The 26,162-nt window shown below is 42.1% G+C and overlaps 1 protein-coding gene across 2 annotated transcripts in view; it reads left to right on the forward strand.

Annotated features, from left to right (window-relative positions):
- The window catches only part of DSCAM (DS cell adhesion molecule), a 179,649-nt gene extending 154,620 nt beyond the window's left edge, over positions 1–25,029 (forward strand). The window contains exons 27-28 of one of the 2 annotated variants that reach the window (XM_038138300.1): positions 3,795–4,097; positions 24,045–25,029. In XM_038138300.1, the coding sequence (XP_037994228.1) occupies positions 3,795–4,097; positions 24,045–24,388 (647 nt within the window). In that variant the 3' untranslated portion in view covers positions 24,389–25,029. The remainder of the gene's footprint in view (positions 1–3,794; positions 4,098–24,044) is intronic. The other variant, XM_038138309.1, reaches the window with a different exon arrangement.
- The last annotated feature ends 1,133 nt before the right edge of the window (positions 25,030–26,162 follow it).

Here is a 26,162-nt window from a genome sequence, read left to right on the forward strand (position 1 = left end):
TGCTCAGGAACACCCCGAGATGGCTTCCGAATGTCCCCAAGGGTGGGAGCTCCACCTCCTGTGTGGGCAGCCTGTGCCACCTGTTCTGTTCCTGGGTGTGCCTTGTTTGGAGCTCAGGTGTCGTTATTCTTCCCTTGCCAGGGTGATTTTTCTGTAGGTTATTTATTAGGGGTGCCAAAAATGCTTGTAGTGATAATGACAACAAATATTGTGCCTCTGGTTCCTCATTCCACACACATCCTTTGAAAGACAAGGTGGTAAATTTTCCTGTAGCTTCCTGAACCAAAAAGCAAAACTAGGAGAATTTGACTAGGAATGGACAATATTAGTCTGCAAGAATATTCTTGAGTCATATTTGGAATGATTTCAGGATTTGAACAACCTTCAGGTTAGTATTTTTATTTTCCCATTTGTGTAATATGTTCATTCTCAGTGGGAAAGAGAAGGGGGAAAAAAAGGAAAAACTCTGGAATTAGAGTCCAAGTAAAAATCCATTCATAGCACTGAATTCTGTAGTAGCTGGCCAGGATTTTCCTGAGAAACAGAATGGGGTTTATTCCTCTAGAAGACAAGTGGGGAGACACTGAACACATAATCTGCCTGCAGCCCTCATCAATTCTTGATGCCTTCACATCATAAATGTAACTGGAAAAAAAGTTTTCTCTACTGTCCTATGCTGAAAAAGCAACAAAAAGAGGTAAATAAATTATTAAATTTTTAACCAGAAGAATAATCATGAAGTAAATCTAATAAAGGTTAAAAAAGAAGAAAGGTAAACTGTTTCTCAAAGGGAACTCTGACCAAAGTGAAGCCAGGCTTGCTCTGGCTTCCTCAGAAGGAATTGCCAGCTGTCTCTCCTGATTTTAGGAGAAAGGTGTTCATGATGTGTTAGAGCTACAAAGCAGTGGGTGTGAGTGGCCTTTCACCATAAAAACCAGAATGGCTGGTTTGTTTTCTGTATAAGAGCAAGTATCTGACTTGGCTCATATTTAGTAATTTACAGCCTGGAGTTCTCAATGTTTCATATTTCACCCTCTTAAACCCCCATGTTTTCTCCATGGGGGAATGGCAGTCACTAGATTCCTCCAGCCAGCTGACAACCTTCAGGTAGAATTATCATAAATTTTAAGGTTGTTAAATATACAAATCCAAATATAAATAGAAAATCTCCTCTCAGAAACCCTTTCTGTAGACACTCCAGATTGCAGGTGCATTTGGATGTGTTCCAACCTGTTGTCACCCAAGGATGTTTTCCAATATGTGTGGCAAAGGGTAGAAATTAAATTTACTGTGTGGTTTAGTAGATAAACTACATTCAATTATGTAAACAGACTTTATATTTTAACAAGCCTACTTTTCTACTCTGTGTCTACCTTTGAGCTCACGGTGATTTATGAGAGGGATAGCAAGCTTTAGATCAAGGAAGCTTTTCTTGTGCCAAAAAGCAGCTCTATTACACCACTTGGTTTCTGGGAAAAGAGTAGAGTCCATTTAATTTAAGTGCTTTAGAAGTTTAAAACTTTCAAATAAACATATGTAGCCAAATGATGTGTTCAAGAATCAATTGAGCTAATGTGCACATTTGATCACTTCTCCAATCTGGAGTTCAGATTTCAGGAGCTGGTTGATGCAGTTGATATTTGGCAGAATTTAACACTTATCAAAACAATTCCAGGCTTACAAAGCAGTAGCTTTTGAGCTTAGGAGAAATGCCTGGCAGCATTTCATAGCTGTGACCGAGTTCTAATGTTCTAACTAGAGGCCATTAGAAATTTCCTGATCAATCTGTACTCATGAAGTCCAAGAAGTTTCATAAAGTTCACCCTGGGCTTGGATAAACTTCCATCAAATCTCAAGTAGGTGTTCAGGCAGATTGGTTCTGGAATATTCTCCCTCTTGGCATGGGATATGGGAAGCTGCAGGTCCCGAGCTTCAATGGACCAAGCTGTGACCTTTGCATGACCAGGATATTCACACGCACTGCTCCATGGCACTGGTCAGCTGCTGCCTCCTGGGAGTTTCCAGCTGACCAGAAATATGGGAAGACATCACTGAGGTCTGCTGTACAAATCAAATGTGAAAAACAGAATGATGTTTCCTGTGGGTGGAAAGAAAAAAAAAAAAAAGGAAGAAAAAAAAATCAAAAGAAACCCTGTTAAGTCCTGGTCAGCTCCAAATCTTAAGCAAGTTACAGGATCTTGCAGAAGCACTTGTCATTTTGAATACTGGATGGTTGTGTTTAAAAGTGGCAGGAGTATCGTTCTTTGTGCACAATGAAAACTGATGCAGGGGTGCAGGCACACAATAAAAAAGATAAAGATTTGCAATAATGACACGCTTGCCTCTGGCTGCTGCAGGAGGTCCATTTTTATGAATTAGCTATTACACTCTGCCTGTTTATTGAACATCACCAACAATGTCTGAAATTGCACAGATCTTTTGATGAAACATGACTTCTGCCCAAGGAACTTTTCAAAGTCCTCTGCTCTTCTCTTCCAGCCCACTGGAATAGAAACACTCTGGGTGCAACAGCCCAGCAATTCTGTCCCTGCAGAAATGAGCCCTGCATTTCCAGAGTGCTTTTTAATGTATCAGTAGCCATTTACATCTTCAATAACAGTGTTGTTTAAGAAATATTGATATTCTCAGAAACTCATCAGCAGAAAAGAACAGCTTGTAGGTCATAATAACCTCTGTGTCAAATATGAATTCCCTCATTAGCTTCAGCAGCACTGAGAAAAGGCAACTGGATGACTGCAGGCTGTAGTTGCCAGATATTGCTTTCTGAAGACCTTTGTTCCGAATGAAATGAGTTAGTGTTTTACCTGGTGTCTAGAGAGATAATATCTGAGAGCTACTGCCTTCCTATTTGACCTTTGTTCTCAGCACTTTCCAAAGAAAAAAAAATATATATATATATATATGTATGATGGAAACAGGACAAAAAGACTTTCCTTTCTCACCTGTACATAGCCCCGGTGAAATATTTCTGAGATGCATTAAAAAGATAATGTAAAAAAGCTGTTTCTTATTTTGCAAAATCTGGTTTGTGGGTTTGAAACCTTTTGAAGGCATTTCAGATTTAGAGAAATCATTTTTTTTGTTGAAAAAGTAATATTTTTCATGTAGTAAAGGTTGGTTTTTTTTATAAAAGAAACATGAATTTAATGCTAAGGCACCTAATGCTGCTCACAGGATAAGGCTTCTCCTTAGATTATCTGTAATTTTTGAGTTTCTGACTGAGCTAACACTTGTGCAGGCTGTCACTGTTAGGTCAGATGTGACATGCACACACATGTGATTGGGATCTGAGAGGAAAAGTTTTTTATTTTGCATGTTCTCCAGCTTATATACTCTTCACAAAGTATGATCTTAAGTCATTAACTACTGCACAATAACTTATTCTATTCATTGGTGCAAAGCAATTAGCGTCAATATAATTGGCAAAAGTTTTACAGAAATTTAATAAGGCACAAATACACTTCTACTTATGCACGTAGTCTAGCCTAGAAAAATTTTCATGTATCTTTTCTAATCTGTTCCCATGCTGACTTCCTTGCTGTGGACACACTTGACAATCATCAATTGTTATTTCTTCTGCTAACTCAGCTTTGCTTGCAGGCCAGCTGTCAAGCCCCTCCATAGCAGGCATTTGAAGCAGATTCATTTAAATCACCTTGATAATTTCAAGGGCTCTCTGCTTTACTCTGAAATATCACGCTCGTGGCTTTCCACCTAAAAACAGACTGTGCAGATGTTTTCTCTCTCTCGTTGTTCCCATTCCTGCCGCGCAGACCGGGCGAGGAGCAGCATGGTCTCCACAGAAAGTGCCTCCTCCACCTACGAAGAGCTGGCCAGGGCCTACGAGCACGCCAAGATGGAAGAGCAGCTGAGGCACGCCAAGTTCACCATCACGGAGTGCTTCATATCAGACACGTCCTCGGAGCAGCTCACGGCAGGGACCAACGACTACACAGACAGCCTGACGTCCAGCACGCCGTCCGAGTCGGGCATCTGCAGGTTCACCCCGTCCCCCCCCAAGCCTCAGGACGGAGGGAGGGTGATGAACATGGCAGTTCCCAAGGCACATCGCCCAGGTGAGGCAGCAGGGAGAATTTTTGGGTCGCCCCAGGGAGGGTTTCACACCGCAACCAGGCTGGGAAGAGGGTGGAGCACAATATCTCCTGTTGCTACTCACAGATGTAACTGGGGTATTGTATTTGCAGGGATGCCCCGACAAATGCAGGAATGATGCATCTGACTCCAGGTTCTCAGAAGGCTAATTTATTACTTTATGATATTATATTAAAGAATACTATATTATACTAAAGAATACAGAAAATATACTTACTGAATGCTAAAAAGATAATAATGAAAACTCATGAGAGTCCCGACACAGCTTGGCCCCATTGGCCAAAGAGTCAAAACAACTCACACCAGAGTCCAATCAAGCAATCACCTGTGGGTAAACAATCCACATTCCAGACAAGCACAACCCAGGAGAAGCAAATGAGATAAGAATTGTTTTCCTTTTCTCTGAGGCCTTCCAGCTTCCCAGGAGAAAAATCCTGTGTGAAGGGATTTTTTTCAGAGGATGTGAATGCTACACTGGGGTTTGTGCTGATGTCTTTTTGGGGCCACCTAAAAACAGATGTCGGACAAAATTTGGGAATAAAAAGCAGTTATATTTATTGAAGGGCCTTCAGGTACATTTAGGGCAGACAAAGCCCCCCCAAGAGGCTACACCCTAAATGGATGATGGGTCACAGGGTTTCACACTTCTATAAGTTTGGTCCATTTGCATATTGGGAGTTAATCTTCCAATTACAGCTTCAGGTAATTAATTCATTTACCTCAAGTTTGCTCCCCTCAAACTCAATTTTGTTTCCATCTCTCAGGGCCTGAGGCAGTGAGGTGTCCTTGATCCCCAGGCCTGGAGAGGAATTGTGTTGTCTGACCAAACTGGGAAAGCAGCAGCTCACACTCTGTATGGAGTTTAGAGTTATACACTAAAGAATTCCAGGATTACAAAAATACGATAAATATAAAAGCTAAAATCCTAATCCCAGCTAATGGAACATATGAGCATGTTCTCCCACATACAGAAAACATGGGAATTTAGGAGCAGGAAGAGGCTGGCTGAGCCATCAAATCCACTCCTCACACTTGCAGCCATCAGGCCGTTGACCCTCCTGGGATAAATATGACCATATGTGGGTGCATCTGCCCATCGCCAGCTCCAACCAGCCTCTAATAAACACTGTCTCACTGTGCTGCTTCGTGCTTGGGAGCAAAAGTTGGCTCTCATTAACTGCTCATAAGGACAGATTGCAGGAGATGTGCTTGTCCCTTCTGCCTTGTGGCTTGTCAGACGTGTAACAACCCTTTAGTGATGTCCTGGATCTGTTCCACTCTCTCTCTTTGACACCACCTAATATCAAACTTGGGATATCTAAATCAGGAGGGAGCAAAAAAAAGGAGAAAATAAGGCTTCAGCTCCTTGCTGCCTGAAGGTGTGTTGTAATGTATTTACAAGGGTTAAGCCATAGTGTGCACCAGCCAGCCTGCTTCTAAATTCGTTATCAAAGCCTCAAGAATTCATCAAAGCTACTGAAACATAAATTGTACTAAATTAAAAAAGAAGAGACTAAGAAACCAAATATCAAGACCATAAAAACTAAATAACAAAAACCTATAAAACACCTAAACTGCAACCAATCATATACTCCAAAAAAATACAAACAAAAACCAAATCAACCAAACAAAAATACCAATCAAAAACTTATACCTAATAATTTATAAAATCTATAAATATATAATACAAACAATAAACAATTTCTACTTAACCCTATAATCAGTTATACAGAAATCCTAAATTTCCCACAGAGGTACTTGAGGTACATCCAACTCTTGGGCTCAATCACATTTCCAGATCACAAATATGGTGTTTCTACTGACACCTTAGTTCCCAACACCACAGGCAAGTTATTTGTGGTACTCTGAGATCAAGCAGGTTATAAAATCTCAGAAGATTTGTCAGTCTTTGTTACAGGATACAGGATGTGACACAGCAGAGTAGGATTCAAATGGGGAAAAGGCATAATTATATTTGTTTGCTTTCTGAAAACATGATTTATTTTATTTTATTTTGCATTATTTTATTTTATTTTATTTTATTTTATTTTATTTTATTTTATTTTAGTATATAATTTTGCCACTGTGAATGCTGCTACTCAGATCCACAGAAAGTAATCAGAGGTGCTCATCTATGTGAAAAAGAGTAATGAATCATCTCTGGAAGGTCTTTTGTTCAATCTTCACCATAACAAGCAGTGGTTGTGAGGACAGAGGAATGGAAGGGAGACACTGGGATCAGGAAGGGTCATTCAAAAGCAGGAACTCTGAAAAGAAAGCATCCAGGATTTGGCTGGAGAAAGCTAAAAGAAAAATGTGGGAAGAAAAAGCCCAAGCAGAAGAGAGACAGTTATAATACTCCAGGCAGGAAATTAGTGTGTCACACAGATAGATAAGAGGGAAAATAAGTAAGAAATAAAGCAGTGGGAGAAATTGCTGATTTCTGTGTAGTCACAGGGTAGAACCACAAACCCAGATGCTGTAGAAATAGATAAAGATAAAAATACTTTTCATTTCTAGCTCCAAAGGAGTAAGATAAATATTTGTCCCTGCTCTGCTAAAGGGAAGCATCTGCATTCACAGCTAAGTCAAAACTGAACTCTTTCCTTCCAAGCAGTCAACAGATATTTTTTATCATTTCTTTAACAAATATCTTGCTCTCTTTCCTTTCATGTTCCAAATGCATTACTTTTGCATATTTAGTATTTGGAAATATTCTAATATATTCTATATAAAGCTGATTTTCTTGAGGGCAGATAGAACCAAAATTTAGTCCCTGTGCTTGAGTAAAAAAATCCTCTAGGGTTGGAACAACCTCAGAGCCCCTCCAGTAATTTACAGACTTGTAGTCATGTTTAGCTCTGTTATTTTTAATGGCTTTATTTTTTTCCTTACTTTTCTTGATTAGCTTTAGCTTTCCTTTGCAGCGAGGAAATTAAATGTATTATAAAATTAATAATTAGCTTCATTACCTTGAAAGAATAATTGAGTGTTCCAGTGGGGCAATTTGAATGTTGGCCCATAAATATTGAATAATGCATTATTAAAGGTCACTTTATGAAGGGTTTTAAACAAAACATATGGATAGAAAGAACTTTCAGCAGTAGCAGACAGACCAATATTTTCATTTTCAAGTCATTGAGGAAACACTTACTGGGCATCTTTCTTCTTTTACCCACCACTTCAGGAATTTGCCAGAGGTAATTTGTAATTCAAATACAATTAATCAAAGTCATTCTCCATTTAAGGACGTGGTAAAGAAATTAAGAAACTTCAGGTACTTGGTTTCAGTAGACAAGAACATTTGAGATAAATCACTGTGCTGCTTCAGCACACTTTGTTCTTCCTTGAAGTAAATCTTGTCTTTCAAGAGAACTTTCACCTGTTTTCATGGTGCTTTGCTTTTCTTCTCAGCCAGTTCAATTTTCCTGGGAAAATGTCACTTTCAATCACTTCTGCCTCTTCCTTCCTAATTTCTGCCCTCCCTTTTCAAACTGCTGCCTGTTGCATCTTATGGGTGAAAAAAGTTTTGAGAGTTTGCAATAAGTACTATTTGGTTTCAAAATGATTCCCAACAGTTATAAGACAGTCTGAAGAAAGACTGTGAGAAAAACTTCTTTTGATAAATGGGGCATTTGGAAATGAATCCCACCCAATGGCAAAGCTGAAAATTAACTCTCAGAAGGTAACTCTCAGGAGTTTGCTGGTGAATTCCTGGGGATGGAGATGTGACTCAGAGGCTTCTTGGTTCCTGTCTCCTCCTTTTTGTCCTTCTCTTAGACAGGAGTGGCTTTTGCTTTCCTCCAGTCTTCAGGCACTTCTCCCAATCACCATGATCACTCAAAGGCTGTTGACAGAGGACTCAATGGCATCTGCCAGTTCCCTCAGCCCTTGTAGGCACATTCCATCCCAGGCCATTCATTTACACACATCCAGTTTGCTTAAGCATTCCCTGACCTGATCCTTGCCCACCAGGGCTGAGTCTCTTGCTCCAGACTGTTCCACTGATCTCTTGGACCTGGGATTCCTGAAGGCTGCTCTGGCCAGGGAAGACTGAGGCCACTAAGGCATTCAGGGTCTCAGCCTTTTCCATGTCCTGTGTCACCTGGTTTCATTCAACACTGGGGCCACATCTTCCCTGGCCTTCCTTTCCTTTCCTTTTCCTTTCCTTTCCTTTCCTTTCCTTTCCTTTCCTTTCCTTTCCTTTCCTTTCCTTGCCTTTCCTTTCCTTTCCTTTCCTTTCCTTTCCTTTCCTTTCCTTTCCTTTCCTTTCCTTTCCTTTCCTTTCCTTTCCTTTCCTTTCCTTTCTTTCCTTTCCTTTCCTTTCCTTTCCTTTCCTTTCCTTTCCTTTCCTTTCCTTTCCTTCTTTCCTTCCTTTCCTTTCCTTTCCTTTCCTTTCCTATCTTTCCTTTCCTTTCCTTTCCTTTCCTTTCCTTTCCTTTCCTTTCCTTTCCTTTCCTTTCCTTTCCTTTCCTTTCCTTTCCTTTCCTTTCCTTTCCTTCCTTCCTTTCCTTTTCCTTTCCTTTCCTTTCCTTTCCTTTCCTTTCCTTTCCTTTCCTTTCCTTTCCTTTCCTTTCCTTTCCTTTCCTTTCCTTTCCTTTCCTTTCCTTTCCTTTCCTTTCCTTTCCTTTCCTTTCCTTTCCTTTCCCTTTTCCTTTCCTTTCCTTTCCTTTCCTTTCCTTTCCTTTCCTTTCCTTTCCTTTCCTTTCCTTTCCTTTCCTTTCCTTTCCTTTCCTTTCCTTTCCTTTCCTTTCCTTTCCTTTCCTTTCCTTTCCTTTCCTTTCCTTTCCTTTCCTTTCCTTTCCTTTCCTTTCCTTTCCTTTCCTTTCCTTTCCTTTCCTTTCCTTTCCTTTCCTTTCCCTCTCCTTTTTCCTTTTCCTTTCCTTTTTCCTCTCCATTCCTTTCCTTTCCTCTTTCCTTTCCTCTTTCCTTTCCTTTCCCCTTTCCTTTCCCCTTTCCTTTCCTCTTTCCTTTCTTTTCCTCTTTCCTTCTCTCCTTTTTCCTTTCCTTTCTCCTTTCCTTTTTTTTTTTTTTTTCTTCCTTTCCTTTCCCCTTTTCCTTTCCTATTGTCTTTGACATCCTTGGACAGATTCAACTTCAGCTGGGCTTGGTCCTTCCCAACCACATTTCTGAGTGTTTGGACAATGTCTCTGTATTCCCTCTGGGTTATCCTTGCCTGCTTCCATCCTCTTGGGTACTCCCTCTCTGTGTCTGAGTTTTGCCCGGAGCTTTTTCTTCATCCATAGAGGCCTCCTAAACTTTTTGCCTGAGTTTCTGCTCGCTGAGCTTGGAGGAGGTGATCCTTGAACATCAACCAGCTCTCCTAGACACGAGAACACTTTAGCTGATGGTACCAGCAGCTGTAGATGTTTTCTGCATCATTGTCCTCACAAAACAGGCAAAAACTTTCAAGTATATGGAAAATATTTTTAAAACAGTCTTCAATTAAAAAGAAAAACAAAACAAAACAAAAAAAAAAGAACAACTTCAGAAATTTCTCTGAGTTTTCAAGAGTCATAGATACCGGGAATGGAACATAGAAGTAAGATATGTTTTTAATTAATTCCAACATTTGGTGTTTTGAAAGCATGTCCCGCACATCCTCGTGGTCTGATCTTCACAACACCCCAAGCAGATTTTTGGAAAAAGATAAGATTAGAACAGATTGCCTGGAGCAGCTGTGGCTGCCCCTGGATCCCTGGCAGTGCCCAAGGCCAGGTTGGACACTGGGGCTTGCAGCAGCCTGGCACAGTGGAAGGTGTCCCTGCCATGGCAGGGGTGACACTGGATGACTCTTTGAGGTCCCTTCCAACCCAAACCATTCTGAGATTCTGTGATTATTTGTAGTTCGTGCCTCATCATTAACAACCCCACCGCTATTTTCCCTTTTATAGTATCATTCCAAGCTGCCAAGCAAACTGGAATTGCTGCCTAACAGCAGCCTCTGCACAGCTTCCCAAAAGTGCAGGGATGGATGCAGACCTGCACACGAGGTGTTGTGGACTGCACAGAGCTGTCACACCTCCCCTGCCCAAACATTGGATGTGACTGCCTGTAGATGGTGACATTTTTCAGGAAGCCATCAGAATAGTCATGTGTCCCAAGAGGCACCTTAAAAGAGAGAATTGAAGCAGCAAAAACAGCACAGCAGGATTTTAAAGCAGTGGGATAAATCCCATCCTTTACAAAAGTGGGTCCTCTCAGCTCCTGTGCAGTGTTAAAATCCTTCAAGCTGTAAAAATGGTGGCAACACATTGTTTTCATTGCACCTTTCTCAGCATCAAAATTCCCAGAAGTTTGGGATTTGGGTTATTCTCCTCCCCACAGCTGTCATTAACTACCAGTTTGGTTAGTAAGATCAGGTCCTCAAGGAATAATTCAAGCAGAGCAAAACTGAGGCAGTTTTTCATATGAATATTCATAAATTTCAACAATTGTAAACCCAAGTTTACCTGTGAGGTTGACAAATGAGTCAGTCCCTCATCCTCCAAAAAAGGGATAGAAATTGGAAAGAAATGCACTCACGACCTCCCACTGTGCCATCAAAGAGTCTGTAATGTAGAAAAATGGAAGATAATTGTAGAGGTCCAAAGAGTTTTATAATAATGTTCCTTTTTTTCTGTTTTAAGAATAATAATCACAAACTGAGTTATCATAACAATTATTCTTCACTGCAATAAACATTGCTGGAGCAGTTTATTAAAAATAGATTCCCATTATTATAATTTTAAATCTCAGTAATAGCCTCAGCCAAGAAGCCTGTTGGGTTTTTTTCTTCTCTTTACTCCTAAATTATTGTGCTGGAGAAAAGAACCACTATTAACTGGGAAATATTTTGATATTTTTGCATCCCAAGTACTATTTATGTCTGAGGTTCTTTTGTGGACAGACCACTTACTTGTATCCCCTGGCAATGGAGTTCATGCTTGGAAGGAATAACAGCAGATGAGGGCTTGAATGGGAAATACCCAGAAAATTTTCATTTCTTTCAATTTGAAGAAACTTCCTTTCCCACAGGGGTACTGCAAAATCAGACCCCCAATTATATTTTTCTCTTTTGCTAATCAGCAGTAAAAAGAACCTTTGATTATATTTGACATTGCCCTTGAGGGTTTGTTTGACTTGGACCACGAATTTCTCTACCTGATGTCACAAAACAAGCTCAAGGTCATTTTTGACCACCCCACCTCCTCAAAAGTGGGGAGAGATCACATGAAGGACTAAAGCATTCCAAATATGATCCCAGAGAACAAATGTCTCTCAGGGGGTGTATCAGACAAGTAGATTTAAAGCATCCCAAGATTTTATATCTCAGAACTTCCTCCACAAACTTTCAGCTGCTGGAAGGAACCAGTTTGGAAAGAAACCTGCTCGTGAGAGGGGAGAAATGGCATTTTTTGAGAGGCAGACCCTGAAAAAAAGATTTTCCAGGGACTGATTGCACAGCTATGAAGATTTCAGGGACACCCCACTCTCCATAGGGAACCTGGGTGCTTTCCTGGATCCTTCCACCTGCACAAAGCAGGGGCTCCCTTTCTCCCAGCCCCTGCTCCCCTGGAAGCACTTTCCTCCTGCTGTCCTTGTGTTCTTATCTGGTGAGCAAGAACATTTCTCTCCTCTCCATTTTCCAGCCCTTCCTCTTGGCCCCCATGTCCCAGAGGAGATTTGACCAGTTGACATTGCCTTTTAACATCAGCCCAAGGCCAGGCCTGCTCTCAACCAAGCCCTCACCCTCCAGATTTGGGAACTTTTTTGGGTTTTTACAGCTGGGTACCTCAGTTCAGCAGCCCAAGTGTAGCCCTTGAACCTACTGCATATTAACTAGGAACAAATACTGATTTAACCTCTCCAGCTTTGCTGAATGATTAGGTTCTCTCCGTTTTTCAAATGCCTTAATTAGCATTTTTGACCCAATTTGGAACTTTCTCACTGTTTTGACTAATCCTGATGATTGAACAGCAAAGCCTTAACGTGTAGACAAGCCTTGAGCTAAAGAATGCAAGTACTTTATTAAAAGATTTACAAGGGTCCCTTAAATGCAGTCTGGGTATCACCTGCAGTGCCTAAATGTTGTTTTAAACACCCAAGTCAAGAAACAAATCTTCTTTTCCAGAATTCAGTCACTGCAGCTAAAAATAAGCTGCTTAGGATAATGAGAAAAATAAGAACCAGGCAGCAATGGAAGGCACAGTATTTTTCCAGTGGCAGCCCCGAGATGTGAACTCTTTTTCTCTGCCCTGTGAGTTCAGGGGTGAAGGAGCTCTTTCCCTCTGACACAGTGATTGGAGTCTATTTAGGGACTGGATTTTTGTTGGAAAGCTGCTGCCAGAGCTGCACTGGCCGTGACTGAATCCGACACAAATTCGGCCACGGGGGATTCAGCAAAGTCTGGGGCTCTTGGCAGCTCACCTTTAGCCTCCTTTCCCCATGCCTGCTATATTATCCTGACTGAAAATGGGGAATAATTCCATTAATTCCATGGTTTCCAGATCCAAAACTGAATTTCTTGAAGATGCAGAGGAACCTGTATCTTTCTGTTGTAGTTGTTCAGAAATCACAAAGCAAAGCAAACAAGGGCTGAGATAAGGGTTGTTTTCTATTTTGGTTTTATATTTGCACTGTCTGCTTTGAAATACAATAGAATATATCTGAAAAAATATGACTATATATACACACACTGTACATGATGTGTACACAGAACAAAGAAATCCCCATCCTGACTCCACAGTGGGAGACCAAGATCCCGTTTTGAGAGAAGTACATAAGGAGACAAAATCAAAATAAGCAGGTGGAAAAACAGAAGGACAGGCACAGAGTGGGAAAAAAAAAAAACCTTCTTGCCTACATTTTTAACAGTAGTAAATACTCTTAGCATGACTGTTAATTTGTATATATGCTTATGTGGTGTATCCTGAAATTACTCCCCTAGATGAGCATCTCCAATGTTTCCATATTAAATCCTTCTGTGCATGGAACACCTTCTCTTTATTTTCTGCTGCACTGTTGGAAAAGCAGGAGCACGTCACAAAAAGACAGATTGTGCCATTTGCTGCTTATCCTAGAAATGGCACATCAGTGATGAGAGGAAATTGCCTTTATCTTGTCTCAGTTTTTATTTCTGTGGAGTATCAGGAGCTTTTTCTCCTTCAGCTGAGAAAAGCTGAATGTTCTGCAGGGATGAAAACCATTTAATTCTGCATTTAATTTGATGTGACTACACACTTGATGTCACTGGCTTTGGTTTTTATTCTGGTGGATTTGCAGACAGGAAGGCTCACACTGCAAGCTTTTTAACCATGCCAGTACAATAAAAATGAACTTAAACAGGTCCAGATCAGAAGCTGAAATATTCTGGGATCAGAAAGGAAAACAGTATCAGCATGAATCTTGAGTTTAAACAGGACAGCTGTTCAGTTACAAGGCTTCTGTGCAATTGTGATGTGGAAGTCTCATTTTAGGTACTGTAGGAGATGTCTGCAACAGAAATTCAAGTCATTGGTGGCACTGGAACAGGTGTTCCAGAGAAGCTGTGGCTGCCTCATCCCTGGGTGTGTTCAGAGCCAGGCTGGACTGGGCTTGGAACAACCTGGGACAGTGGAAGGATTTGAAACTAAAAGATCTTTAACATCCAACTCAAACCCTTCTGTGAGTCTGTGATTAAAGTAATATAAATTATTTTTACAGTTCTCACCTCTGAATCAGTGATACTGGTGTTAGGAAGAGATATTTCAATTAGAGGAGAGAAACAAGTGGTACCAATTCCTCAAAGACTCTGTGAGGAGTGTGTAGCAGCAAAATTATCTTTTCCTGTTGCTTCCTAATTTATTCTTTATTTTCAAAATTAACACTGGCTTTGGGAAAAAAAACAGTATCCCAAACTGTGCTGGTTCAGGATACTCTCGGGTTCTTTTTTTTTTCCATTTCTTCCAGACTAAACTTTGCACATTAAGAAAACCCCCTGCCTGCCCCCAAGAATGCCCATTTTCTATATTTTGATTAGCAAAAAAGATCTTATTAATTGTAATTTAATTTTGGTTTTCTAAAGTGGATTATTTGCTTTGTGGTGCATATATATACATACATACATATGCATATATATATATATATATATATATATATATATATATATATATATATATAAGCTGCAGCTATTAGACTACCCATGTTGTCTGTTAGTTTTAGACACATTTGATTGAGCTGTAGTTGCTGAAGAGTTTTTTGCCTTAAGCAAGGATTACATTTATCAGTAAATTTTCAGCTACCCTCATGTTCTTACAGTAACTTCAATATTAAATTGTTAAAACTACCAGCAAAAGTTCCAAATCAAACCAAAAAGATGCTGTGTCCCCTTCAATTAACACAACAGATATTTGAGAACACTTCTGTTAAGTGTCCCTTACTTGAACCCCACTTCTGCAAAAACTAGATTTTTAATTTTGAAAATGCCAAATAATGTCACCTTCACAGTGTTGGGACACAGTGTGTGTGATTTTTTGCTGTCAGCCAGCCCAAGGTAACCAGCAGCAGGGGAGACAAGAACAGATCCAGCCCTGCTTTAAGGTCCTTACAGACATTTACAGACAGACAATTAAATCAGCCATATAATTAAGTCAGGCTCTGTTATTCCCCTGTGCCAAGGGGACCTGAGTGTAATCTGAGCTCTGCAGGAGAGCTGGCACTACCACACCTGAAAATGGAAACCAAATCTTACCTCAAGAAAGGTCATGCTTGTGCTCTTCTTGGAAATTAAAGCAGGAAATCATATCACTAGAGAAAAAACTTTCATTTTTAACAGTCCTGATCTGATTGTAGTGATGGTCTGTGCCATCCATGGCATCCTGGGGCATCCATGGCTTTATGTGCTTTAAAGCACAGCTCTGCAGGTGGATTTCAGTATGGAAATATTCAGCATCCCTAATTTAAATGTGAGGGCTGTGAGAACCCCTGATCCCAGAGGATTAATTAACAAAAATGCAATGCTGCACCTCATCAGCACCACTCAGGGGAGAGTGAGTTACAGAAATTCCTACAGAAATTCCCCCTGACCCAGCAGAGAGCAGGGCAGTGCTGATGTTGGTTTCCCTGCTGCAGCCTGACCTGCCCAGCTCTGTGAGCAGTATTTTTGCTCTCCTGTTGTCGTGGCATGGTCAGGTTTATCCCTGAATTCACAGGAATGGCTCAGAGCCTGGATGCTGGAAAATCCCAGCTCTACAGAGACAGGGCAACTGAGAGGCATTTTAAAATATTTTATTCCATTATCAGTCTTGTAGAAGGGTGAGACACAAAAGATGTAAAACTTAACACCATCCTATCAGAAGCAAACCTATTTCCTGGTTACAATACCTTATGAATGTATTTCAGCCTATTAGCTTTTGCCACACAATGCTGCTAATAATTCTACCACCACCTATTATTTTGCAAATGCCAAATAATGTTACCTTCACAGTGTTGGGACACATTGTGTGTGATTTTTGCTGTCAGCCAGCCCAAAGTAACCAGCAGCAGGGCTTTCCATCCAGACAAAAACAGATCCAGCCCTGCTTCAAGTTCCTATTATTAGTACCTTATTAATTATATTATTATTATTATTATTATTAGCTATAAATAATAGGTCACCTATTATTTTACCCCATGTGGCCTTGCTACAATGCATCTTGCACAGTTCTAATTCTCCAAAATATCTGGGTTTTTTTTGCAAGGCCATCTTTTGAAACTTGTTTGTAGTTCAATCTCTCTCTCAGCCATGTCATCTCTATTCCATGGCCTTCCTAATCAGCACGCCTCATCTCAGAGTTTGCACACAGATGTGCAAGACTCTGCGAGCTTTCAGGCAGGTTTCGGGAGTCCTTTACAAATCCATTTCTCTACACCTGGAGACGTCAACAGAGCAGCTCCTGCTGATTCCAGTGAACCCTGAAAACTCCTCACCTCTCCAGCCTCCGTGCTGAATCCAGGCTCCCAGCACATCTCAGGAATAAACGTGTTTCCATGGAGCCACAATCAATTCAACCCCCAGCTGAAGAGATGTATAATTGAGCAGCTTCTGTTCACTGCACCCAGGACCAGCAAATGAGTTTTAAAAGTCCAACCTTGCTAACCAGGGGCACCTCACTGAGGTTTTCAGCAGTTTTCCAAGTTTTCCCAGCCACTGGGCAGGAGAGTGCTGTCTCAGAACATCCTTAAAAATGCATGAAGCCGCTTGCGTGCCAAGGCGCGGACGGAAGGGGAGCGCTCCTGGCCTTACCTTTTCTGTCACCATTTCATTATTTATTGACAGATTTGCTGACTTTAGTCCTGCAGTGGGTATTGATTTACACAGTGAGGGCCCTTTTGCATGTTTTTATAACTTAGACACCTCATTAAATCCAAGCAGGAAGGGATCAGTTGTGCTGGTGCACCAGCCCTGTGAGGCTGGGCAGCCACATGGCTTATCCATAGGGTCTAAATCTATCTGACCCCTGGAGTTAATCAATTTTTCCTTCCTTGCTCAGCTCAGTGTCAGAGAAGCCCTTAAAAATACATAAATTCTCCTTAAAAGTTACTTCTGGAAAGGACAAAGCACCTGGCAGGTCTTTTGAAAGTGCAGCACTGTGTTAGAGACTTAAGTTCTGCTTTAGAGAAATGCAACCCAAAAACGTGCTTCAATTCCTGTTCCATTAGATCTTCCAAGAAGAGGTAACAATGTGATAATCAAGGCTCCTGCCATCCTCTCAGGCAGCTGCACAGCCTGTTGTGTCAGTGGAGTTCAGATGGATGATCTCAGTTCAGCTACAGCAGTCATGCTTTTGCTTTAAGACATCTTGATCAAAGGCTTTTTCTTGGAATCAGAAGGCTTAAATCTAAATAACAAAATGAATCACCTTTTAAAAAAGACAAAAAAATCCACATTAGTTGGAATCCTCATTCTCAGTCACTTAAACCTAATCTCCAGTAAGTAGAAATCAATTTAAAGTCTTGCTGAAATCAATAGAGCCAGTGATTTATAGCAGTAGCAAATTTGGCTCCTGAACTACAGATTTCCTGATACCCTGGTGTTCCTTAAGAGATAACTCCAACGATTGGAGTCAACAGCAACTGTTGTTTTTTATTTTGCTCTGTGAATCACAGCTGGTATTTTGAGTATTTTTATGAAAATGCCAGTTTTAGCAGGCTGCAACAGGAAACATTTAACAAGGTGTTATGGATCTCCAACCCATCCATGAGGGTGCAGCTTTTGTGTAGGAAGTTATAAATGTCACCCTGCAGGGGTGACTGGGAAGTCTGATTTATCCAGCTAGAAATGGGAAACCTGGCTATTTCTTTTTCACCTGTTTAGGTGAAAAATGTCAGCAGCAGAAGGGTGGGGTGTTTTTTTTGCCTGCTGAAACACAGAGAGAAGCACGAGAGGATGTGATGCTGTGGGTCGGTGAGCCAGGAAGGGCAGGTTGGCAGCTGAAATGAGTCCTGTATTCAGTCAGTTTAAAAGTACCCCCAAATGCTGAGCACTTCAATCATTTTTCCTGGGCACCTGAGCAGAGGTTGAAGCTGCTCTGGAGAAGGGAAGGGCACGTGCCTGCTCTCACAGCAGCTTTTTCACTAAAGAGGAAGCTGTGCCTTGTCTCCTCCTTCCTTCCTTTCTCCTTCTGCTGCTTGGCTGTTCTCAGACCTTCTGCCATTTATTCTGGATCACCTCAGAGGATTAATAAATCCAGTTTTTGTCTTGAAAAAGTGGCCTCAGCAGGAGCCTGTGTGTGCTGATAATGGTGTGCTCCTGTCAACAGAGAGTAAGCTGAGATTCTCACTCATACGGCCAGTCAGAAATTTTCACATGGAAATTCCATCTTCTTTTCCATTACTGATCAACACTGGCTCTAGGGAGTGGAGCTCTGGCATTCAAAGCGCTCTTCAGAAATTTTTACTCTCCACTTTGTGGCGTTTTGCTGCAAGAAAATAACAATTATCCAACAAATTGGGAAGGCAGCTGCACACTGAGCCGATCCTGGGACCTGTATCAGCCGAGAAAGGAGATGCGGGACTGATCCTGTTCACTCCCACTTCTCGGCCCAGTAGGACACAGCAGCAAGCTAAGCAAATAATTGGCTTTATTGCTCATTAAGTGTGTTTATGCCTCGTGCTGCAGAGCCCTGCAGGTGAGGGGATGGTTCCGGCGCAGTGCGGACACGAGATGGACAGGGAGGGAGCAGCAGCAGGTTTCCAACACTGACAGCAGCAATTGTGAGAAATGCTACTGCTGCTATCAGCCTGGCTTCAGACCAAGCTGCTGCTGTCCAAGAAAGCTTTGCCTGCTAAGTTTTTAATGGTGTGTCAGTTCTGGATGTGACAAAGGCCTCTGAGCATCACTTACATTCTTTTTTTTTCAGCAAACCTCTCACCCTGTCCTTGCAAACTCTTCACTCTTTCCCCGTTTCTAATGCAGGTTTTCCCTTATAGGCAGTCTTTGTCCTGAAAAACAGCCTGTGAGTAGCAGCAAAGGCTTCACTGATTTATTTACTGTGCTAGTGAGCTGGAAAAACCAACTGTAATTTTTTAATCAGCATAAACCTGAGCTTGGAACTACGTCAGCAGCTCTGTCTCCTTTGCTTCCTTTCAAAGGAAAAACACAACATCCCATCAGTGCTTCCCCTTCCAAAGTCAGCAAAGCCAGGAGATGCCCAACAGAGTGGGACTCCATCTGCACAGCACTTGTACACCCCCAGCACTGCACAAGGTCATAATTTGCTCCTAAATCAACATAATTACATCAGCACCTTCCCTGAGCTGACAGGGCTGTAGGGACTCAACCCTGGCATGGTTTCTGATCCCATGGAATCATCCCAGAGAAATCTCTGAGAGCTTTTTTTTTTTTTTTTGCCCACTCACCTCTTGAAGCAGGATGTGTGGATGCCCTATTCAAGCAGTCTCATCCTTCCCTTTGTTAAATAAAACACCCTGTCATAGTCACCAGCCCGGCTTCTCCAAACTCTCTGAGATAATCTCTCAAATAGCACAGAATTTCCTCCACACGGCAACCACAACCTGAAAACCCTCAGGCTGTCACCCTCACTGATGGTATCGCTGTTGGAGTGTTGTGAAGACAAATTGCTTTTGCTTTAGTGGAGGCTCCGATTCATGAGAAAATGCACAGGGCTCTCATGTAAAAACTTGGTAAAAGCATCTTTTTTTTGCAGTCTGTGATGATCCTCGTATTGAAAATAGCACAAATCCTTAGAAATTTTTTTTTTTTCGGAAGTAGATGAAAGCAGAAAAAAACACCATGCAAGCTCTCTGGCATTTGAAAGAGGAATGAGGTAAATCTTTTGGGAGAAAGGAGTGATTCTCAGCTTGGTTTAGTTCTGCAGACGAGACAGCTATCTTGAATAAATTCCAAGAAAAATTCAGCAGTGATGTTGTTCCCTGCATGTAGCCTGTCAAATTCATCCCAACCCTTCCCACACCTGAAGCTGACCTCTGGAATATGACTAAAAATGTGGTTTTTTGGTTTTTTGGGGGTTTTTTTGTTTTGTTTTTTTTGCAAAGTATTTTATATCAGCTTAGTTGTACTGAAATAAGGATAAATTATTTTTATTCGGTGTCGCATTAACTCAGAAAATACTCCCTTTTTGGTAGAATGTGTTGCTTATTGTAAATATCACAGTTAAGTGACTTTTAGCATTTGTTTACAAACATTTATTTGAACTAACATTTTCTTAAATGTACTATACTAAATAATTCATCAGAGGGCTGGCCATTAAGAAAAAAAAAAAAGACTGAGGTAGCTGTGGCTTAAATTGCAGCATTCAGATTTGACTGGGTGCTGATTATTTCTGTACAAACTCAAGGTTCTTATACAGCAAATTCTCCTTTCTTAAAAAATTGCAGAATCACTGAAAGGTCAGGGTGGGAAGGGACCTCTGAAGATGATCCAGTCCAAACCCCATTTTTAAAAATGCATCAGAAAACTGTAGTTTTAGAATGTCTTTTGTACTAATTAAGCCAAAGTGCATGAATTATTAAACATGCTCATTTACAGTGCTCATGCACTTGAAAGGTTTGCTTTCATTACTAATAAGGCACAAACATAGCTGAAAAGAGGTAATTAGAGCATCAAAGGCAATGAACCATCCTGAAACTTCATAATGTTTTGCCCAAAAAAACATCATTCAGCTGAACAGCAAGAAACCAAAAAAATGCCTGCACTGTTGTGTCCAGAGGATAAGAACCAAAGTTTTCCCAAGCAGCTCCAGAGATACAGCAAGAAGCTTTTTTTCCTGCTCAAAAATACCTTCAGAATTGATGTAGGAATGGCAAAGGTGAACCCCTGTGGTTACATTTCAAAGATTGTGTTTTCAAGTCAGAAACCCATTAGTTCTTCTAAATCAAAGACTTTTTTTTTTTCCATCCTGCGAGACCGTTTCAACCCTAGCACAGAAGGAAAAAAAAGTTCCATTCTCAAAATTTTTCTTTGCCAGTGATTTTAATAATGTGCCCTGTTTTATAAGCAGTTGCAGGCAGAGATGCTCCTTGCAGATGAGAAGGAGCACTGATGCTTTTTATGATGGGAAAATGTGTACATCACGTCAAATAATGAAGGCTCTGCATAAGCCATGTCAGAGATTGTGCTTTGAGTACCCAGCTTTGGAGAACAAGTTACACTCTGTGGTTTCTCATTACTGAAATCCTGCTGGAACTTTGCCCCCAGACATTTAGAAAATTGCAGTAAAATGACTGCATGTTGTTTACACAGATTATTGACTATGCTTTCTTATGTAGATTTAAGGAGGGGGGGGGGGGGAAAGGTCTTTTTTTACATAGCTCCAAGCTCCTAAATACACTTGAGAAATGTCTAGACAGCAGCTTGAAAACCAACCTCCATCTCTGTAAGGTTCAATGCTCATCTTTTCTGTAGTCCACTGATAGCAGTGGCTCTCAAGAAGCAGCAAATGTGCCAAGGCACAGCAGCAGCTCCGTGAGGTACCCACGGGGAGCTGTCAGTGAGCCACGCTCCAGCTGCTGCTCCACGCCAGCTCCTTCCTGGAAAGTCAGCCGAAAAAAGGGCAGAAAATGCAGGAGAAAGAGGGAGCAGGTGTAAAATGTCCTGGCTGGTGTTAACAAGGCAGTGGCAGCCCCTCACAGGCAGTGTTGGGTGACAGACACCTTTGGGAAAAGGCCGATTGTTGTGGGAAATGGAAACATGGAGTGGTTTGGGTTGGGAGGGAGGGCAAAGATCACCCAGTTCCAGCCTCCTGCCATGGCAGGGACACCTTCCACTGTCCCAGGCTGCTCCCAGCCCCAGTGTCCAGCCTGGCCTTGGGCACTGCCGGGGATCCAGGGGCAGCCCCAGCTGCTCTGGGCACCCTGTGCCAGGGCCTGCCCACCCTCACAGGGAACAATTCCTAATTCCCAATATCCCACCTAACCCTACTCTCTTTTGGTTTAAAGCCATTATTCCTTATCCTATCACCCCATGTCCTTGTCCCAAGTCACTCTCCAGCTGTCTTGGAGCCCCTTTAGGCACTGGAGGGGGCTCTGAGGTCTCCCTGGATCCCTGTCTTCTCCAGGCTGAACAACCTGAGCTCTCCCCTCCTATCTCCACAGCAGATGTGCTCCAGGACTGGGTTCAACATAGAAAATTTTTCTTCCTCTGGGCTGAGGAACCCCAATGGAGTATGGGAGTGGGAGAAAAAAACCCCCTTTCTGACCCCAGCAGTCTCTAAACATTCCTGGAAAGAGGGAAGTCATCCCTTTGGCATTAGAATAGTCCCAAAGCTCTCACACCTGCTGTTGCTGCCTCCAAGGTGCATTTTGCTGTCCCTGACAGTGAAACCCCCGCAGCTGAGGCAGCCAAACCTTTAGACAGAGGGCAGAGAGATGTGGGGAGCATCACGCTCACTGCTACACTCCTACCCCTCTCCCTCTGGGCAGGAGTGGGGTAGGAACAGAACACAATTCTCCAGGATATCGCAGTGCCGCACAAGGCACAGCCACAGGGAGCAAGTGACACAAGAACTTCCCATCCTGGCTGCCTCCTCCCCTCACAGGGAATGCTCTTTGGAGCCAGCCAACCCCCCAACTGCATTTTGGAAGGACTTGCACTACGAGGGGATGCAGAAGCAGAAGAACTGATGTGACCAGGGGGTCTGGGTGCCCCGGGGACGGGGCAGGTGTTGGACAGCACGGGTGTGCCCACGGGCAGCTTGGCTCAATGCCTGGGCAGAAGTGCAGTGAGCTGGTGCCTCCCTGCTCCTGTGTCCATGTCCTGCTGTCCTTCACCCCAGCAGCAGCAGCAGCAGCAGCAGCAGCAGCAGCAGCAACGTTGCTGTCTCAGCTGAAAAGGGTCTGACATGCAGAATTGTGCTTGGCATGAAAGGTACTGTAGGAGAATCGGGCAAACCAAGGAGTAAAACCAATTAAAGTTAACACCACCCATTTCTCAAGAGGCAATCAGTGTGATTACCATGACAAACCTCCCCCTCTCCCTCCAACTCCACGGTGTGTGTCAGGCTCATCTTGAGATACTCCCATCTTACTCCACGGGGGTAAAACACCACGTGCTGTGAGCCTGTGCTGGAGATGCATCCAGAAAAAACCATATGGTGTTAGACTGTGCCTGAGGGATTTCTATAGGAATAAACAAGGATTCTGGCCAAATGCAACTCCTCAGCAGTTCTCTGTCTGTGACCTGGAATTACAGATAGAGCAGATGCTGTTGGTCTTTTAGCTAAGACTTGCAGTGCCTTGACTTACGTGGGAAAGCAGAGGACCTGTTTTATTTTAGGTCATCAGACAGCTTTTAGCTGGGCTAGAAAGAACAAAATTGTTATACATTGTTTTATTATGAAGAACTGCTTTCCTGGTCTGTTGTTTATGCCACTGGCACAGGTCAGCCTTAATTTCTCCTGCTGTAAATAGCTCATGGAGAGCTACACAGGTGGTGTGGTGCCAAGAGTCTCCTACTTTAAACATTCAGGATGCATCCCATCTGTGGATGAGGCTCTGGGTTTGATATCAACCATATAAAAAAAGCAGCTCCATACCTGCAGAGATCTGTAAAGAAAGGAAAATACTGCTCTGAATGCTTCTGTAACTGTGCTTTTTTTTCAAACATAGGTGAGGTTACACCATCAAATATTTTTAGAAGGGAATGTCATTATGTGCCTGATTGCCTCTCATTTCCTTGAAGGAACATCATGAATGCCTAACAGGCCCAGGAGTTGGGGGAAATAATGAATAAGAGGTTTTCTTGACAATACAAAGCAGAAAGTTGATGCAGGAGCTCAGGTGCCAGTCCCAGTGCATTTTGTTACCACAAAACCAGCAGCATCTTGGTGGTCACAGCGGTAAAAAATTATTAGTGAATTAAACACAGTGATGATGGTTGACAGTTAAATCATTTTGTTATATGAGGACAAGAATGTTTCTGTTTTACTCAGAAATCTCTTGAAGACTACAGCCTCAACACTCTTGCATCCATTTAAAATAGTTCAGTCATTCTACTCAAGATTGGGGCTCGTTAATTGCAACTGTGAAGGTTTCCATTTAAAATGGAAAATAAAAATCGGTAATTTACTGAGCCTCCACATTTTCCAAGTTTTTGACAAAGGAAAACCAAGACCTTTTCTTTTCAGATTTTGAGAAAAAGCTCCTGGTCTTTTCATTTTATCTCCTTCATGCATGTAAAGAACATTGCACTCTCATTCCATTGTGGAAACAATTAAGAGCTAATTCTTGTGGATCTGCCCAAAAGGAGTTTGTTGCACAATTCTGTAAGACCATGGCACAGTAAATGGCTGACAAATAATCTGTCAATCATAAATTCTGATGACAGATCCTCCCCTTTGGTGGCCAAACCGCCTCAAGTCGCTCCCGTTGGGTGAGCGCCACGCGACGCACCACCCAAAATAAAGACTCACTTCTCCCTTTTGCCTCCCCAGGTGATCTCATGCACTTGCCACCCTACCTTAGGATGGACTTTTTATTGAACCGTGGCGTGCAGGGCACGAGCAGAGACCTGGGTTTGGGGCAAGCCTGCTTGGAGCCACAGAAAAGCCGAACCTTGAAGCGTCCCACCGTGCTGGAGCCGATCCCCATGGAGACATCCTCCACGAGAGATGTCCAGTCATGGCAACCCGGTGCTGTGGCAACGTTACCTCAGCGAGAAGGAGCTGAGCTAGGACAGGCTCAAGCAAAAATGAGCAGCTCCCAAGAATCCCTGCTGGACTCCCGGGGCCACTTGAAAGGAAACAATCCTTACGCAAAATCTTACACCCTGGTATAACGAAAAGAGCATGGCTGGACAGTGGCTGTAAATATTTACACTGAAAAACAAAACAAAACAAAACAAAAAAAAAGTCCAATGAAAGCTACCTTTTTTTTATTGAATTCCAATATTTATAATTAAAGAAGAAGATTGCCAAAATATTTGACAAAAAAAATAATAATATGAACGACAGACAGTGCAAAGACTCTCTTGCTTTTTTTCTGTCTGAGTGTGAGCTTCATCTGACTGGACATCTGAATTTTTGGGTAAAAGAGTCCAGTTTTCTGATCTTCACAAGCGTTTGTGTTTTTACTGATTTTCTACGAAGTGCATGGAGACTTAACAAAAACATTTTAACTGGAAGTTCCATCAGACAAGATTTAAAAGGGAAAAAAAAATCACAAAAAAAAAAAAAGAAAATCACCCTCTTTGTGAATTCAACAGGAACATTGATTTGGAAAAACGAAAAGTCTTTTGTCATGTTTGCACTTTTTTTTTTTTATTAGAAAATGGGTCCTTGATTGTTCTTTTTTTGTTGTTAATTAGGATGAGTGATGTCAGTGGAGTGAGGAGATTGATTTGGGTTTTTTTTTAATATTAATTTAATGAGACACTCTTTGCATTTTGTCTATGCGAAATAAAAGGGTCTTCTGCCTTTATTTGTGATGTCTGCTTCCATCACCTTTTGCTGTGGTTTTCCCAAAGTGTGATAATCATTTCGGTGCCATCCTCTGAGTCATGTCTTCTGGTGCCTTGGGAAAAAGGAAAAGGAACTCAGGGCTCACATTTTTGGAGAAAAATTGGGGTTCACTCACCTTTTTTTTTCTGCCATGGGGCAAAGAGGCAGAAGGGTGCAAACCCTGAGTGCTCTGAACCAAACCCACCCAGGACTCTCAGCATTTGCTCCATTTCACACCAGGAGGCTTTGGTTGAGCTTCAGTATTTCTTGGATCAGAAGAAATGCATTGACGTCACTTTACTTCCTCCTTAGAAATGGCTCTTTAGTCCATTTGAGAGCAGCTCTTATGGAAATTCTTTGCTTACGTAAGGACCGGGGTGGAAAAAAACCGACAGCTTTTCCCATAATAGGAAAAATGGGAGGAAAAAAGTTATTCCAGGTCTTTCTCTAGAGGAAAAAAAAGCTTGTTACGTGGGAGCTGTCAGCTCGTATTACTTTGTTGCATCCTCTGATTCCATGAGAAGTGATATTGCTTGTTTTATGCAGAGCATAAATGATTGAGTACCAAAGTCAGTGTTTTTAACACAACAGCCTCGCTAAGTGCCTCGTTGTGTGTGTCCTGGCCACTTGTGTGTGCCCTAGCCAAGGCAACACGGAGCAGAGCATCCCAAATTGGTGCCAAAACACTGTTCAGCACTGGCTGGAGGTACCAGCTGTGCTCTGGCAGCAGCAGAGCTCGGAGTGCTCGGGCAGGGTGGGAGCTCCCCGCGATTTCCATGGCTGTGGGCACTGCTAACACAAACATTTCTGCACCGTGCTCAACTCAGATTGTTCTAAAACAGAGAAGTGCAGCGCTGCGTGGTTGTTCTGTCACTGTTTTTAATGGGATTGTGCTGTTGAAAGGTCACTAAGGGAGCCAAGTACTTTAAGTGTCTTGAAATGAATCTGGTTGTGCTTGCACCCATAGCTTTGCCAAGCCCAAGGGCTAAAGGTCTGCAGAGTTGAACAGAAGAGGCCAGATGAAGACATCCTCAAGGTATGTACTTCTTCTAGACATGCAGATTGCTGAGACGTCACTCAGTTAAGGGAATATTCCACAACTAGTCTGCAAGT

Source organism: Motacilla alba, chromosome 1 (genome assembly GCF_015832195.1).
Source record: "Motacilla alba alba isolate MOTALB_02 chromosome 1, Motacilla_alba_V1.0_pri, whole genome shotgun sequence".
In the NCBI taxonomy this organism is placed as follows: domain Eukaryota; kingdom Metazoa; phylum Chordata; class Aves; order Passeriformes; family Motacillidae; genus Motacilla; species Motacilla alba.